Source organism: Hibiscus syriacus, unplaced genomic scaffold (genome assembly GCF_006381635.1).
Source record: "Hibiscus syriacus cultivar Baekdansim isolate YM2019G1 unplaced genomic scaffold, ASM638163v2 tig00110931_pilon, whole genome shotgun sequence".
Lineage (NCBI taxonomy): Eukaryota > Viridiplantae > Streptophyta > Magnoliopsida > Malvales > Malvaceae > Hibiscus > Hibiscus syriacus.
Genome location: NW_024062918.1, coordinates 772697 through 790326, shown reverse-complemented (window position 1 = coordinate 790326; position 17630 = coordinate 772697). Strand labels below are relative to the sequence as shown.

At 35.6% G+C, this 17630-nt stretch overlaps 2 protein-coding genes and 1 pseudogene across 5 annotated transcripts; 2 read left to right on the top strand and 1 right to left on the bottom strand.

Annotated features, from left to right (window-relative positions):
- Nucleotides 1–119: 119 nt before the first annotated feature.
- On the bottom strand, nt 120–2967 carry LOC120146855 (annotated as a pseudogene).
- A 4978-nt stretch (nt 2968–7945) lies between these two features.
- On the top strand, nt 7946–11346 carry LOC120146766 (fumarylacetoacetase-like). 3 transcript variants are annotated; one of them, XM_039160261.1, is made up of 14 exons: nt 7946–8201; nt 8279–8357; nt 8699–8757; nt 8843–8967; nt 9069–9143; nt 9330–9405; nt 9497–9596; nt 9692–9751; nt 10089–10159; nt 10280–10342; nt 10476–10540; nt 10723–10819; nt 11056–11181; nt 11266–11346. In XM_039160261.1, the coding sequence occupies exons 1-14, from the start codon at nt 7995–7997 to the stop codon at nt 11326–11328; spliced, it is 1266 nt and encodes a 421-aa protein (XP_039016192.1). In that variant the 5' UTR covers nt 7946–7994; the 3' UTR covers nt 11329–11346. The 3 variants fall into 3 exon arrangements, with proteins under 3 accessions (XP_039016192.1, XP_039016191.1, XP_039016193.1); XM_039160260.1 differs by having other exon boundaries at nt 11263–11346; XM_039160262.1 differs by lacking the exon at nt 7946–8201 and having other exon boundaries at nt 8291–8363; nt 8636–8757; nt 11263–11346.
- Nucleotides 11347–14423: 3077 nt separating this feature from the next.
- Nucleotides 14424–16768, top strand: LOC120146735. 2 transcript variants are annotated; one of them, XM_039160223.1, is made up of 6 exons: nt 14424–14973; nt 15441–15552; nt 15633–15804; nt 15899–16086; nt 16197–16354; nt 16453–16768. In XM_039160223.1, the coding sequence occupies exons 1-5, from the start codon at nt 14507–14509 to the stop codon at nt 16320–16322; spliced, it is 1065 nt and encodes a 354-aa protein (XP_039016154.1). In that variant the 5' UTR covers nt 14424–14506; the 3' UTR covers nt 16323–16354; nt 16453–16768. The 2 variants fall into 2 exon arrangements, with proteins under 2 accessions (XP_039016154.1, XP_039016155.1); XM_039160224.1 differs by having other exon boundaries at nt 16197–16358.
- The last annotated feature ends 862 nt before the right edge of the window (nt 16769–17630 follow it).

Sequence of the window (17630 nt, the reverse complement as noted above, 5' to 3'; positions counted from 1 at the left end):
AATTTTGCCTGGCAATCCATTCTATCTGTATTCCACCGTGCCGGGAATGCTATCACCAAAGTCTATAGAAAATATTTAAAGTTGGAGTTAACACAAGTTATAGCAAAAATCTGAACAGAGAATAGGAAAGAAGTTCACACCTTGATTTTAAAAGCTCTTTTGAAACCACTTGCAAAAAACCCCCCGAAAGGTGCTATGATTGATGCAAACAAACCAAGGCATAAAGCATGCCACTGAACTGGCAAAATAGAGATCCCCTGCCAAGGAAGCTGCAAAAAAAAATAACAAATTAACCTTTAAACCTGTTCTATTAAAGTTCCCAGCGTTTAAATATATGCTAGGACTTTTCATTCTCTCTAAAGTACCCATGTCCGGCGTACACATATCCGAACATGGAATAGAGTCTGAGTAGCATAGCTTAGAATTGACATCAGGACTTAAAGGACCAAGCACTTTGACTTGAGATGATAGTCATTCAACAAACAGACATAGATGACACTAAACCTATATTCTACAAGCAGATCTCGTCCACCATAGCGGTTAAATTTAGTAAGAGATGCATCCAAATCGAACAAAAAGTTTTCTGTTGACAGTCCACCAGAATTGAAGCATATAGTGTTTCCCTTTAAACCAGGAAGTTCGGAACTATCAGACTAGAAATCCATGCTGAAACTTTTATGGGCAAGTTAAATCACAATCCTCTCTTTCAAGCAAAACCAGATCATACCAACTCAAGGAATAATTATGGCAATAGATTCATATACAAATTGTAAGCTTACCAATTGACGAATCCATTCTGGTAAAGTATAATACTCTGGCTTAAACAGAGGACCTGGGTCACATTGAAGCCAACCAGTTGATAAATCCTGCAAACAGTACCCTCACACCCTGAGTTTTCTGAAAAAGAAAGTGGAATGCTATGCTTCTTGAAGAATCAAAGAATAGGTTTGTGATCAATAATTACCTTCCTTGGACAGGTTAGCCACTGGAAACGACCCAAGATATTTGCAAGCTGCATGTGCAAAAACTTACACCATGTTATGAGCACATTTAGGATGAAAATATGAAAATAAAACAAAAGGAACATAACTTTAACAAGATGATTAAAGATTTAAAATGAAAATATGCGAAGAAAATGAACACAAAAATGAGTGTTTATAGCATACTTGTTCTTCAGCACTGTTATCAAGGCACTAACACTGGATATTAAAGGTTTAGGAAGAGCTTCAAATTCATGCTTAAGAGAACATGGCGCTCAATAAATCCTCTACAATTAAAGGTTGAGAACGATGCTTGTCACTGCATAATCTATTAAACTTGTCAGGCATGTAAACTGTCAACTGTAACTAGCGTTCATACCACAGAGAAAATGCTACTACGCATTAACCTTTTCATTAAGATTGGATTTGATTATTATACAGTCACCTGGACTACAAAGAAACCCTGACTACAAAGAAGATGGAGTCAAATGCAAAATAGGAAAGTAAAAAGCAATGCTCACCACAAATGCAGAGATCATAGTTGTAACAGATGCTCCAATGAATCCCTCCCATGTTTTCTTTGGAGATAATTTGATTAATGGTGTTCTTCCAAAGAAGAACCCCAACAATATAAGCAAAAATGTCGTTGATAACAATAAGCGATGCAGGAAGAAGAAACCTGGGAAGAAAGGACGTCTTTGGTTAAGCAGAAGAAGACAGCGGTGAAGGATAGGGAAAGAGAGAATACAGTAAGTTTCACATTCAAATGATTAAAATTACAAAACAGAGATCCTTCTTTATTTTTCATCTTGACTGTGTACATCTGTTATTAACTGACCCAATAGGAAGCATGTTCCAGAAGGAAAAGTTACCAAAAAATTCCTTCAAAGATGGCCACAGTAAAGGATGACTGTGTGAATACCACAATCAGAATCATGTGTCCATGCATACTGGCGAAACTGATACTTGTACATGTTCTTCTTCAATGTAAGTATAAACCACATAAAACCTGATCCCAAGAACCCATCACAAAAAAGGAAAAGATATCAATGGCCTTGGGTATTAATTATACAAAAAGGTGAAATCCATATGACAAGTAAGAAAACCATCTAGGACATAAGAACAAAATATAGGCATTCACAGAATAAAGAACAACTAGCCCCACTTCGGTCCAAACTGAAATTTTAGATATCAATTGATGCATCCTGGACATTATTATTCTTCCATATTTGAATCAGAACAAATAAAATAAAAAGCTTAGCAAACCTGCAATACAAGAAGTAACAGATAGCCATTTGATACTTGAAAAGGCTGCTGGCAAACTGATACAAATACTTGTCCGGAGTTACAGAATTGACAAGTGGTTGATTGAGAAGGCGGCCATATACAAATAACATTGCAGTGAAGAAGAAGTGCCTGCCATAAAACAAAGTTGTTCAAGACTAACTTCTACGAGGCGAAAAATCTTAGTTGCTGTAGGCAAATATTCTCACCAATTTAATAGCCTAAATCCCGGAAGGTGCCTATCTTCATGTGCTTTCCTGAGTAGATTAAATAGTTCTCTCGCCATAAATATTTGGATAACCCACCACCATAGCTGTAATATAGAGATGACCCATGTAGACAATCAATGCAAAACCCCGATCATCCAAACAGTAGAGTATGTCCGGATCCACATTGATTTGTACTTGCTACGGTCATCAACAAGAAAAGTTCCACCATTTGCTTTGCTAGGTTCTGGAATAACCTGACAGCATATTTGAATGTTTAAGAAGTAAGGTAAAGGAAATTGCTTACAGAGGGAGATTTCCCTTTCAAATGTGACATCAGGAACCCATGATCATAAACATTGAAAAGAACAAAACACGTCAGCATTTGAGTATCCAACCTCATTAGATCGTTTACGATGCCGAACCCGATTAGTAGCAGCAGATGAGAGGGCTATATTGTTCTCCTTTCCATGGCTCTTTAATGACAATGTCAATGGTCAAAGAAACGCACATGCATATATTTGTGGCGCAAGAAAGATGACTTTCTGCCTGAGCTACCAAATTACACACTCTTGAAAGAGATGACAGCTGGGCTCACTGAAAGAGACATGAACAATTCTATCACCCCAAGTGATATACAGAATATGAATTGATGAATGTTAGGAAGGAATCCACGCATATAACAGGGATAAATTTCCAGCAAAAAAAAGCTATAATCAGTTAGCTGAAGTTCTTTCATGCAGAAAGTAAACAGAGGCACAGAATAATCACTTAAATATGCCTGCACTTGGGCCTTTGATTTTTCAGAAACATACTTCAACACAGTCTAACAGATCCAATGAAAGCCTTACATTCAAATTAGGGCTGTAAATAAACCGAGTCAAGCTTGAGTATTGCTAAGCTTGACTCAGCTCGAAAACTCGCGAGCCTAAAATTTTCAAGCTCAACTCGAACTTGAAATCATGAATTGAAGCTTGAAAAAGCTCGAGATAAAAAAAATCTTAACTCGGTTAAAGCTCAAACTCGAACCTTAAGCACATAAAAACCTTATACTATATTCTTTTTAGAAACAATCAACACATAAATGTTAATATTATTAACAATTTAATTTTTTTCAAAAATAAAATTTTAATATATAATTTTTTTCGAGTTGCTCGCAACCTTTTCAAGTCGAGTATCAAGTAGCTCATTTTGGCTCGTTAAGAATTCGAGTTAAGTCCATTCGAGTTAAGTATTTGTCGAACTTTGACTGAATCGATTTCGAGTAACTCACTATATGTCTCATTTACAACCCTATTCAAAATGCCCAACTTAAGGCTAACAAATAGACATATCGCAGGCAGAAAGCACCGGCTGGTTCAAAATAAGCAACCTTAAAAAGACGAGAGAATTCCATCTAGGCCAAAAACAATGCACACCATAGGTCTTTATATGCCTTCTATCACTCAAATTCAAATCTCTAGCTTTCTCCACTCATTTTTTAGACAAATATTGATATTCCTGCAAGATGAAAGAACCATAGAAAGTGCACAGCAGGTCTAAGTAACAATATCACATATTTGTTCCTTCTTTGAAATAAGCAACATTAAAACTTTAAACTAATCTAAATAACAATTAGGCACAAAACATGAGTTAAGTATCAATTAGGGAATATATACTCGCTAAGCTTTAAATGGTCAAGATTCAAAATTTCGAATTCCGGTTTCCACCAGAAGATTTAAAAAATAGAACTACACTCAAAACTCTTAAGCTAGTTATGCTTCTCCCACTAAGCTTTCCATGGCCAAGATTTAAAATTTCGAATTCCAGTTTCACCAGAGGATTTTAAAAATAGAACTCCACTCAAACTGTTAAGCAAATTAATCCCAAACATCAATAGAAACTGAATCAAATAGCACAAAATCAGAAAAAAAATAAACAAACAAAGATTAAATTTAATAGAGTAAATAATGAAAAAACCACTCAATCAAATCTGAAGCTGAACGAAACTCAATACCTGGAACTCTAAAAGATAGAAGAAAAGCCAGAGAAACACTAACAGAGGCTACTACAAAAGCATTATGGGAGCAAGAGAGAGAATTAGAAATCTGGGTTTTAGCTTTTAGTTGCAGTTATTAAAAAAAACACATGAAGGCAATCGAAAGAGTGGCGGAGAGAATAAGAATAAGTAAAAGGTAAGAAGGGCAAGCAAAGCAAAAGGGTGACGCTTTATTCTATTTGGTGACTAATTCGGGAAATGAAACAAATTTAATATACGGTTAAAAAAATAGGTTATCAATTTTATTATTATTTAAATAATAAAATAAGTAATAAATTATCGAAAATATATTATTTCTATTGGTTTTGTTATTATTAAGTGTTTTATCGGTTTTATTATTTTTTCTATCGATTTTATTATTATTAGGTACTTTATCGGAAATATTAAAAAATATTGATGTTTTAGGTAGAAATAATAATATTTCAGATAAATTTTTACCGATTTTTTATTTAAATAATAACAAAATCGATAGTATTTTTTTAATCTTATATTAAGAGTATCGTACTGTAGAACTTCCCTACTAATTCTCTTTAACATCAATTATTATTAAAATCACTTTTATGTTACAGGGCTAAATACCACTTTCACCACTCAACTATACTCTATCAAATAATGTGCCCATTTAATAATTTTGTCTATCAAATTGGCCACTCAACCACACCCTACCAAATAATATGTCCATTTAAAAATTGTGCTATCAATTTGGCCACTCAACTTTCTTGAAGTCACCCACATCACTCATTGTTGTGACGTGATGCTGACGTGGTATAAGTTGACCAATAGATATGTGACATGTGTCATTTTAAAAAACTAAAAAAAAATCTTTATCTTGTCAATTTATTTATTTTTTAAGTTCCTACTTGGGAATTATTTTTTCTCTCACAATTACCTTGGATGAATGCAGCATTCCATTTTCGATCGATTTGCCAACATCGTTGGTCAGCATGAGGGCGAGTGGTTCCAACATGCTGTCGATTTCCCATACACCTTCCTCATGTGTCGATGCATGGGAGCACTTGTATCAATCTTTCAATTTTAACAATACCCAGTCGATCATTGATGTTGTCATGGCTTTATCAATCAATTGCTTCAAAGATTTGACACAATTCCTATTAACTACTGAAAATTCATGTTTTTTTAAAGTGACCCAGATTAATAGCATTTTATGATGATAATAAGTAATATGTCGACGAAAGAAAGTTGAATGGTAAAATTAATAGTACAAATTCTTAAATAACAACATTATTTGACAAAATATTATTGAGGGTTAAAATGATAGCAAACGTTCTTAAATGGTCACATTGTTTGATAAAGTGATATTCAACCCTATATCAAGCTAAATTATTTATTAAAACTATGTTATATCAAACTCCTAGCTCTCTCACACACAAAAGGCCAAGGGTGGACTACGAGCGTCAATAATTTTCTGCCCCTTGCAAAGTTCGTTGTTAACATTAGAGCGTAACTAATAACTATTATGAACTACAAACTCAGATGAAACATGTAATCAACCTTGTTTTAAACTACAATTGTTATCAGTATGCCACTAAAATATGAATTCAGTGATGCAAATCAAGAACCGCCACTAAAACTATAGTATCACCGACGATAGCATTCTCTGAAAAACACCGCGTAAAAATTACTCTGAAATGTAGGGGATTTTTTTTTTGCTCTATACAACTTTTAGGGTACACTAAAAAAAGTCACCCGACTTTTAAGGAAATGTATTTCGCTCTCAACTTTTAAAATTTACAATATAATTTCTAAAATTTTAATTTACCTTAATAACGGTCACTATCCCCAGTTGTCTTTAAAAATACTAACGTAACACATTAAAGTCATTTTCTTCCCTAAAAAACCCCAAAAGTCTTCTTCTAAATTGGCCATCGACCTTCTTTCACTTATACTATCATTTTATGACGTTCTTTAAATCATCATCGCCATTCGACACAACAGTTATTATGCTCAATAGCTTCTTCGTAAAGAATAATTAGAGCAAATCCCTAAAAGAGCATATTGCCATCAAAGTCATTGGAGCAGTAAGGGATTTTTCTAACTTGGTCATTATCAGGGTCGTGGTTAAGTTGTTGGAGGTCATGTGTAAATTCTTGTAAAGGGACCTTTAGATCTCGACCTTATTTTTCTAAAATAATAAATGATTAATTTTATTAACTTAAAAATAGGGGCCCACTTGTATTGTTTTTCCCAAAATTAATTTTGATTGTTAATGATATTCGAATTTAGGAAACAAAGTCATGGGTCCAATAATCTAACTACTACTCTATACCTATTTTTCTGCTTTTTAATGGTAACAACCGATATATACTCTATTTCGGAGCTCCTGTGTTTTGAAACTCTACGTCGTCGCACACTATGCGCTGGCTCAGCCACGCCCGTGGCCCTTATATTTTTTATTTGTCATGAACTTGATTCTTTTTATTTTATTGATGTGATTTGGTTTCATCACTGTCCTTTTTTTAAGAATTATAAATAGAGTTTGATTCAAACATGTAACTATTCCGGACAATGTACTGTCTTTACAAGGAGGAGAATCCAAGGGAACTGTTGTAAGATATGTTGGTAAAGAGAACCCTATTATCGTATAATTTCTAAGTTGAAGATTTTCCAAGGCATGTCCTAAGCAATCTTTGTTCTTATTGACACCAAAATCTAAACTTCTCCGTCTCGCCACCCCCTTTTTGGTCCTTTAGAATCCCTAAAAAAAAACTAATCCGAGCTTTCCTAGTTATCGACGGTATTAGTTTGGTTGGTGATGTTATATTTTCTGAGTGATTCAACGGGGCAAAGGGAAGCAGACACTCAAGACCAAAGCGAGCATCCAAGGCGTCGGTGCTCAGTTCGAATTTTTCATTTCAAAAACCACCCATCGTTGGAGTAATCAAACCCCAAGAGGAAAATGACGGGATTAAAAGACCGTCGCAATTACCCGAGAGTAAGAGTACAAAAGCAAGGAAGTTGAAGGATTTATTTTAATGGAGTTGAACTTCATGTTTAATCGTCAAGGGAGATTAGAGTCGATGACGACGGTTTTGACTGATATTTTGAGGTCTTTATTTAGTAGAATCAAAAGTGGAAAAAAATCTTTGAGCTTGATTGGATAGTAGATTCTTTCAAATGTTAGATAAATCCTTGAACTTGAATAAAACTACTCATAATATTTTGGATCGATTAAATGAGAGAGAGAAAACATAATTTTATTTGGTTGGTTTTGTAATGTTATGGAAAGATTATAATACAACATGTAACTCTTATATTAGGAAGAAGGGAAGGTAAAAAAGACAGATTGAAAAGTAGGTAGCCTCGATTGATGAACAATGATGATCCTTTATCACTTACCTACCCCTATCAAATCAGATGGTTATGAACGCCTTTAAATATCACATGCATGGAAACTCACTCCTCACCTCTGCCCCTCTACTTCCCCTCCTCTCTTGAAACCTGTTTCTTTTTTTTCAAGAGACATAAATGGCTTTGAAGTCGTTCATCGATGTCCATCCCGATTCCCATTTCCCCATCCAAAACCTTCCCTATGGAGCTTTCAAAACCCAACCTTCCACTGAACTCCCCCGTCTCGCCGTCGCCATCGGCGACTATGCTCTGGACCTTTCTGAGATCGCCAAAGCCGGTCTTTTCAACGGCCCTCTACTCACCGGTTCCGATTGCTTCCTTCAGGTTTCATTTCTTGCTTTGGTTATGGGAGTTTGTTAAGCTGAACCGATTGATTGTGATTTGGTTGGTTTTTGTGTCAGCCTACTCTGAACAAATTTTTGGCTATGGGGCGACCTGCTTGGAAGGAAGCACGTAAAACTCTTCAAAAGCTATTGTCATGTATGTCTTCCTACATATTGATCTTTTATATTCTACATTTTTAGACATGGGTATGTCGAGATCCATGTGTTTCTAACTTCCTAGACTTATATAGTCGTAAGTCATAGGTCTATTGATGTTTCTGCCTTTAAAAAATTATTTTACCACTTTTATGCTCGTATTACATTAGTCACCCCCGAGGTAGAGTAGCTTGATTTTGCTGATAGCATGAAATATATCAAGTATTATTAAAGTTGCAATAATCTAGTCCTTCAAAAGCACAATGTAGTTTTCAAGTGAAATGAAGATTCATTTTTTATACTTGGAATGGGGAAAACTGACCATCATATGGATCTGTGCAGCTACAGAACCAACCCTGCGTGATGATACGGTGTTGAGGCAGAAGGCACTCCTGCCAACGGTAAGATTATACACATGAGATTTCAGTATGTTATGAAAATGCTCTTGCATTCAATTTTATTTCAGTTTATTTGTGAAATCGTTAGAGCAAGGTGGAAATGGTTCTTCCTATGGAAATTGGAGACTACACGGACTTCTTTTCATCCATGCATCATGCAAAGAATTGTGGAACCATATTTGTTGGACCTGAAACCCCGATTCCACCAAACTGGTAATCTTATTTTCGAAAGTTTTAACAAATGAAAGAGTTGGTGGCTTATGTACCTTCTCTCATTTGGGAACTCATAAGCATGGACGTTCTGCACTGTCCAGGTTCCATCTTCCCATTGCATATCACGGACGAGCATCATCTATTGTCATCTCCGGAACTGATATTATTAGACCAAGGTCAGAAGTTCAAATTACTTATTCCTTGTTTTTTAACCTTAAAATTTAGGTCAGTGTATGGAACTTCATCTATGATTTTTGTCAAAATGTCCAAATCGTTTTTAATTAGGGACAGAGATACTAGCATAGCTCATAGTTGTCAACTCCGCCTTAGAGTTTAACTGGCTTGATTCTCTATTCTTTTAGGGGTCAAGGTCGTCCAACTGGTAACTCTCCACCATATTTTGGACCTTCATTGAAGCTAGATTTTGAACTTGAAATGGTCAGCCTTTCATTTTACTGTTATCATGTTATTCTCTCTTTCTACTTCACCACGAATTATTCTCTTATATGGTTTCCTTCAAAACTGGCAGGCTGCTGTAGTTGGTCCAGGAAATGAATTAGGGAAAGCTATAGATGTTAATGAGGCAGCAGATCATATCTTTGGAGTTGTCTTGATGAACGATTGGAGTGGTATGCTTACGTTTAGTTGCTTTTCTGCATCATCCTCTCTCTCTTTTTTTATCCAACAAATACCATATTTTAAACAAACTATTTGGTTGTGGCAGCTCGGGATGTTCAGGCATGGGAATATGTCCCTCTTGGACCCTTTCTTGGAAAGAGTTTTGGTAAAGAATGAAAACTTGTTCTTGCTTTTGTTCTGAGGCTCTTAGGAGGAAGTTCAAATTTAATTAACAAGATAACGAAGAATTCGTAAAATTATAGGGAAACAATAAAGCTATCATATTGGATTCAACCGGTCAATATCCTGTGTTCAACATATATTCAGACAAGGTATTGGGATATGACTTTCAATGGACCCTCAAACTAAATGAAGAAACTTAGAAACCTATGAACGTGCTCATATCCAGCAGTCACATCTGACTCTGAGTAACATAGGATGGTTATGTGATTCTCCACAGATTGTTATACCAGGAATTTACTCGCTTTTCTCTCATCTTTCAGGTACTACAATATCCCCATGGATTGTGACCCTAGATGCTCTGGAGCCATTTGCATGCAATGCTCCTAAGCAGGTAGGTGTCTATTAGTTGTGTTGGATCTTAAAGCCATTGGAGCTCCTAGCTTTTTCCCTATTCTCTTTCATAGTGATTATTCTTAATGGAAGTAGCTGAAGATGCCTGCTGTCAATGCAGGATCCCTCTCCACCGCCATATCTGGCTGAGAAGATATCCAAAAACTATGATATTGCGTTGGAGGTAGCATCTACCAGCTTAGTGGATATATCCCATTGGATTTTCAATACTTCATTATCCAACTTAGTCTTCCATGTTATTCTCTAATAGACTTTTCCCTAGTGTCTTGAGATTCTATCTTGTTTCTTGCTGCTAGGTTCAAATTAAACCTTCCGGACAAAAAGATTCAAGTGTGGTTACAAGAAGTAATCTCAAGAACCTGTAAGAAGTTCCAAGTCACTTGTACACTTATTATTCTGAGAGCCGTCTTTTCCCTTAATGAAATAATGAACCAATGAATCAAACTGCCTCATTCTATGCAAATTTTGGTGCCTGGGTGAAATATGGAGCATTGCTTGCCGAAATGAAATACTTACTGAAGTTTGTATAACCTTTTGTAACAGATATTGGACGTTGACTCAACAGCTAGCACACCATACAATCAATGGTTGCAACCTGAGGCCTGGCGATCTCCTTGGAACTGGGACCATTAGTGGACCTGTATTTTTCTTACCTACCTTTCAACATTCTTTCTTCTTTCCTTCAAAAATATCTGCCAATCCACACAGACACAAGTAAGCATGCATGTTGTGTTGATGTCTGATGAACAAGCCAGCAAAGTGGGTTCTTTGGACATATGGATGAATGTAGTTCTGGTGTATGTAACAGGATGATGGCCACTGCAAATGAATCTGGCAGTGTTTGCTCATAGCTTACCCTTCTCGTGTTTCGAACAGGAGCCAGATTCTCTTGGTTGCTTGCTGGAACTAACATGGAATGGACAGAAACCACTGTCGTTGAATGGGACAGCTCGAAAGTTCTTAGAAGATGGGGATGAAGTAATATTCACTGGTTGCTGCAAGGTAATTTCTCTGCTTCACTAGTGTAGAGTGCTTAACATTAGTAATTTCATGTATTTGTAAAGAGTTTTAAATTGCATGAAGCAGGGGAGTGGTTACAATGTTGGTTTCGGAACCTGTCGTGGTAAGGTTGCCCCGCCACGAGATTGAGGACTGTGTTGTGTTTGGAGATAAGAAGCAGAGTAGTGTACTTTGCCAACTGAAAATGGTCTTTTTTGTTGTGTAATCCATTTGGTTTGTAAACCCTTGAATGTATGTTGAAACCTGCAACAATAATAATCTCTTGCACTAAAATTCCAAGCCTGATGCATTGAAGAAACAAGACATTAGGCATCAACACTTAACTAAGTGATACAAAGCTTGATGCTTTGTATTCCGAATGAATACAGAACTAATTCTAGAACCATACCTTGGAATAAAAAGACCAATTCAAGAAACACAACCGCACTTGCACCGCGACATGCATTTCTTACAATCCGAAAAACTCGGCTTCGCACTGTTGCAATCACAGCCGCCGATACATCTCGACCTGGAGGCTCCGCCCCACGTCCACATGCACCGGTGTCCACCGTATATTTATTATTTATATTTTTATTATATTATTGATTTTATTTTTATAGCGGGTGTGAAATTCATGGTTTGTAGCGTGCTGTGAATTGTAACATCTTGGTATTGTACGCCCACCAAAGAAGGTGGGACAGATGAGAAAAACGGTGATTGGTAGAAGAGAAAAAGAGATGCATTTCTTCTTGGTAAAATGAAAACACCAAGTCCCAACCACTCTAAACAACTTTTTAATCATTCATGTGGTAACTTGTTTCAAAGAAATATAATAAGTATTTAAATTATTTTCATTTTTGATGCTTATGCTTGTTCAGTGTTTTATTGTATTCTCGTTTTCAAGCCAATTTGTCGCATTCATTAAATAATTGTTATCCATCGTTAATGAGATTCGAACTCTATATTTTTCTTAACTCGTCATTATAAGTAGGGGTGTTCAAAATTCGGTTTTAACCGAATTAACCGACCGAACCGAATTAATTCGGTTAATTCGGTCGGCCACCGAATTAGTTCGGTCGGGGAACGGTTAAGGTTTTTTTGGATATTCGGTTAACGGTTAATTCGATTCGAAATTGGTTAATTAACCGAATTAACCGAATTAACCGAATTAAAATTTTAAATATTAAATATATTATATATAACATATGGGCTCAGCCCAAACCATTTAAAATCCAATTAATAATTTAAGATCCAATAACTTTTAAACCTAAATCAATATTAATTAATTAATTAAAAATTTATATAAAATTTATATTTTATAATTATATATTATTTAAATTAATTGTAAATTGTTTTTTTAATTAAAAAATATTAAATATATTATATATAACATATGGGCTCAACCCAAACCATTTAAAACCCAATTAATAATTTAAGATTCAATAACTTTTAAACCTAAATCAATATTAATTAATTAAAAAATTTATATACAATTTTTATTTTATAATTATATATTATTTAAATTAATTATAAACTGTTTTTTTGAATTATAAAATATTTAATTTTTATATAAATTAGAAAATTTTAAAAAAATCCGGTTAATTCGAAAATTAACCGAATTAACCGAAATTTATTCGGTTCGGTTAATATTTTCGAAAAAAAGTTCGGTTCGGTTCGGTTCGGTTAACGTTAAAGAAAAAAAAAGTTCGGTTAATTCGAAAATGGTAGTTCGGTCGGTTCGGCCACCGAATTAACCGAATGAACACCCCTAATTACAAGCACATAAAATAGAAACCAAAAAGAATTTTAAGGGATTAGGGTTTTATTTCACTCTTAAATAAATACATTTTTAATTGAATTGTTTGTAACTTGTGATTTTTTTTTATTTTATAAAAAAATATTCGTTCATCTTTTTAAGATTTCATAAATTTTTTTCTATTTAAGACAATAAATTAAAGAAGAAAATGGCGATCACGTGTCATATATTTATTGGATACTAAAATATCTCTAACAAATTGATCTTAAGTTCATCATAAAATAAAATATTAAACATCTAAAAAGTATAATATAAATAATTATTTTACAATCAAACCCTTTGTTTTTGTTAAAATTGAATAATACGATGAGTGTTGAGTACTGAATTCTTTTTCTTCAAAGTCTCAAATATTTTTACAACCAAGCATTTATTTTTTTCAATTGTGTACCACCTGCCACCGAGCTTCAACTTACGATTCTACCCCATACTCCACCTTCGCGTTTGCCTTTGTTCCCATATAAAACACAATTTGTAAAGGCCATTCTTGTCATTGCAACTGATTTTAAAGCGAGGGAAACATTAAAAGGGAAGCAAGCAACTTCGTTCAAGTACATTTCTACCCCCAACAACCTTTTCTCTCGAGTAAACTTGGCAACAATCCATGTATTTTAATATGTAAACAGGGATGATAATTTTATAAAAAAAATTATTCAAGAAAATAATATAATTATTTTTTATATTTTGAAAGATAATTTTTATAGTGTTATTTTTTATATATTTTCAACTAACTTCTTATTTTATTAAATAAAAGAAATTATATTAATACTGAGTTAGGTTATGGGTGAATTTAACTCTAAAATTCGAGTTGAGTGACTAATTAGTATCCTTAAATTAATATCAAGTTGAGATAAGGTTCTGGATGAATTTTAACTCTAAAATTCGAGTTGAATGATAAATTATTATCCTTAAATTAATATCAAGTTGAGAATCGAGAGGAAAAATATAATACTCATATTAGTCAAAAATTTAATTTGATATAACCCATTATCATTTTTGTATATATTTGTCACATTATAATTATATTTTAAATATTTTATATTTATATAAATTATGATTTATATTTGTTACAATTAGAATAGTGATACAATATTTAACATACAAATTATTAAATCAATTGATAAAATTTTAATTTGATGATAAAAATTGAATTTGATTCTGTAAAACTAAAAAGACACTCTACCTTATTTATTTTATTTTATTTTATTTGATAATACTCCACCTTAAATTTTAACTAAACTATTTAACATTCTTAAAATTTAACTTCATGTTTCGAATCGGATCGAATATAAGTAATATGAATAAGGGTAGGAGCGTCATTTCCTTATAAATTTGAACAAAGGTATGGAGAGAGGGGGACATTTACGTCATTTGAGTGAATATAAAGAGAGAGAGAGAGAGAGAGAGAAAGACAGAGCAGTAGTTGGATAGAGAGATAGAGACAAAGGGTGAAGAGAGAAGACGACGTTTGTTGGATGTTTCAGTTGAGTATTACTTAAAAGGGTATATTATTATATGAAGGAAGGAAGCATGGTGACGGACCAAGAGATAGCCAGAGGGGTCGAGAACTTGCTCCGGCATTCCGACCCCTCCGTCGCCACCACCTTAAACGGCGTCGTTCAGCAGCTGGAAGCCAAGCTAGGTGCCGACCTCTCCCATAAAGCTGGCTTCATTAGGGACCAAATAAACCTCCTGCTCCGTCCCCCACAAACCCAGGCTGAGTCTCCTCCTAAAGACCATTTTAACCTCCAACATCAACCCCACGAACATTTTCCTCCCCATTTTGCCTTCCACCCTCATCACTCTCAATTTCCTTCCCACAACCTCAACTTCCGCCACCCCCATCCTCCTCTCACCGCTCAACCACCGCCTCAGCTCCTGCCCCAATTGCAGCAGCTACAGCCCCAGCCGGTTGTCACGAAAGCTGAAGTTTCCGCTCAAAATGTCGCTCACATTGCCACCACTGAAGTGCCCAAAGAAAGGTTTGCCGCTTTTTTATCCTCCCTATTTTTCAGTAATCTCTTGGTTTATCTTTTAATGAGAGGGCGGTCATGTGAAAATTAGTTTGTTTTAGGTTTCTGTTAATACGTTTTTTTAGAGGGGGTTAGGCATTTTTGTACGCTTGTACAACTTAAGTTGGGTTTTCTTATCCCCATAATTTAGGGTTTTGGTGTCATTTCCCCCCTCCGGGGATTTAGGTTTAGATGACCAATTTTACCACTTCATATGCTGAGTTGTTGGCTACGGCCTGGGGGTTGATAAATTAGTGTGCAATTATGCGTTGCCTATGCTAGCATATATGTATCTTATCAGGTTTTGGCAGCTTTACTTACATTCTTTGGATCATGATGCAAATTCGAATGTTGTACCTTAACGTTTTATCACGAAACAGGGATTAATCGCTCAACCGATGACTGAACTATTTGTGTGTTCTAAAATGTCACTGCAGTGCTCCAGTTGCACCCAAAAGAAGAGGTGGGTCAGGGGGTCTGAACAAAGTTTGCAGTGTTTCACCAGCACTTGAAGCCATAGTTGGTGAGCCAGCTTTGGCGAGGACCGAGGTTGGTTTCCCCATATTAACATAGATTACTTTTAGTCAGTAGCGCATGATTGTTTCTGTTCTAACATGTTTTTGATTTAGATTGTCAAGCAGCTGTGGGCATATATAAGGAAGAACAGCTTGCAAGATCCGAGTAACAAGAGAAAGATAATTTGCGACGAAGCCTTACGTGTAGTGTTTGAGACAGACTGCACTGACATGTTCAAGATGAACAAGCTGCTGGCAAAACATATTACCCCACTTGACCCCTCAAGTACATTGTTGATACGTGCAATATATTTTTCTTCTATGATGAGTTGAATTTGATGATTTCTTCATTAGGTTAATAATTTTGCTAATCCTTGCAGAGGAATCAAGTCGAACAAAAAAAGGAAAGGTAAATACCAAGTCCACCACTGAAGGTGTCAAACCAGGTCCCAAACCTGTAATTATATCTGAGGCACTTGCCAAGTTTTTGGGTGCTGAAGGAAGGGAGATGGTAGCAGCGGAGGCAGAAAATCGTGTTTGGGAATACATAAAGGTTAATCATTTGGAGGTAGGAGCTGGCGCACAAATTTGTGCAACCTCTTCCCATTAAACTTTAGGATTGTTTATGTTCTTTATCACTGGTATTTATCTCCTAGGCGTTTTTTGCTATTGTTTCAGGATCCATCAAACTCAATGGTGGTACTGTGTGATGCCAAACTTCGTGAGCTTCTCGGATGTGAAAGCATATCCGTGATGGGAATACGTGACTCACTACTACATCATCATTTACTTAAGCAGTCCTGAGATCTCTGATATAGATCTGCCAATGTTGACTGGTTGGTATAACTGCTTGAAAAAGTTCATTATCATATAATGCATCTGTAATGTCTTGACCGTGACTTTTGATAGAATGGTTCATTCTTGTTTCTTGCAGGGGGTATAGGACCTTGGTAATTCCAGCTATCTCTGATGGTAGAACAGATGGTGAAGACCTTTCTCGTTTCTACTTGTTTGTTTGTTGTATTTTGTGCATTCGACGTCTTTAGATTCTAAGCTTTTGAAGTAATTTGCTTGTTTATGGTCGGAATGAAAAATGTACGACGGGCATCAAGGCAAGAATATTTTGTGGTTTTGCCATTAGCCCAGAAGTCTAGGTGTAGTTTGTTTATTTTGTTGTAGACCGTCATCTTTCGGATGCTAACCTTGAAACTGAACTGGAAGTTGTAATGGAAAATATAAGTTTTATCTTATCAGAATGATCAGTAATGTATTCAGTATATGCACCATAACTATGGAGCAAAGTGCTGTGCCCTAGCACCATAACCATTAGTAACCCCATTTCCATTAGCACCATGCTGCAATTTCCCTGCACTTTCTGACCTTTTCCTCTTTGCAACGCGGAACCACGTGTTCACTTCCAACACAACGGCACTGGAAGCCAAGACCACGATGACACCGATGTATGCATTTTCCATTTCGTGTCAGGTTTCAAGATGTCGAATCCCTTGAATACATTTATGACACTGAGGATTATCACGGTGCATCCCACCAGATGGTGGTATATGTTCCAGTACAATCTGTATTTGTTGTCTGCTTTTGGTTCAGAAGTAATGTGAATACCTGAAGTGTTTCAAGGCCGAAAAGGGCAGTCCCGATGGTTTGATGGTTGTCAAATCGAACACCGGGCAACTCACCGATGAGTTTGAGACCAGTACCCCATCCAACGACAGGCCGAGATACGACATGATGCGTGGAGGTAATGATAATCATTACCTCTTATAAGACCTTCATATATAGCAAAGAGTTCTGCATGTAAAACAGACGATGGGCCAATATTCTTACAGTAAGATGAAAGAAAGTTACCGAGATGGTCGCGAAAAACACCCCAATCAAATAACTTAGCCCACGATATGGAGATGTGAAGAGTGGATTGCGGGTTCAACTAATATTATTGTATAGTAATTATGGAATGTGATGGGGGTCATTTCAACTAATAATTGTTTTTAACTTCTCAACCACCGCCCTATTTGGAATTATTGACTTGTTTAAGATTCAATTGTGAACATGAAAATACCATTTTGGGCATTTGGGATCATTCAGGTAAAAAAAAAA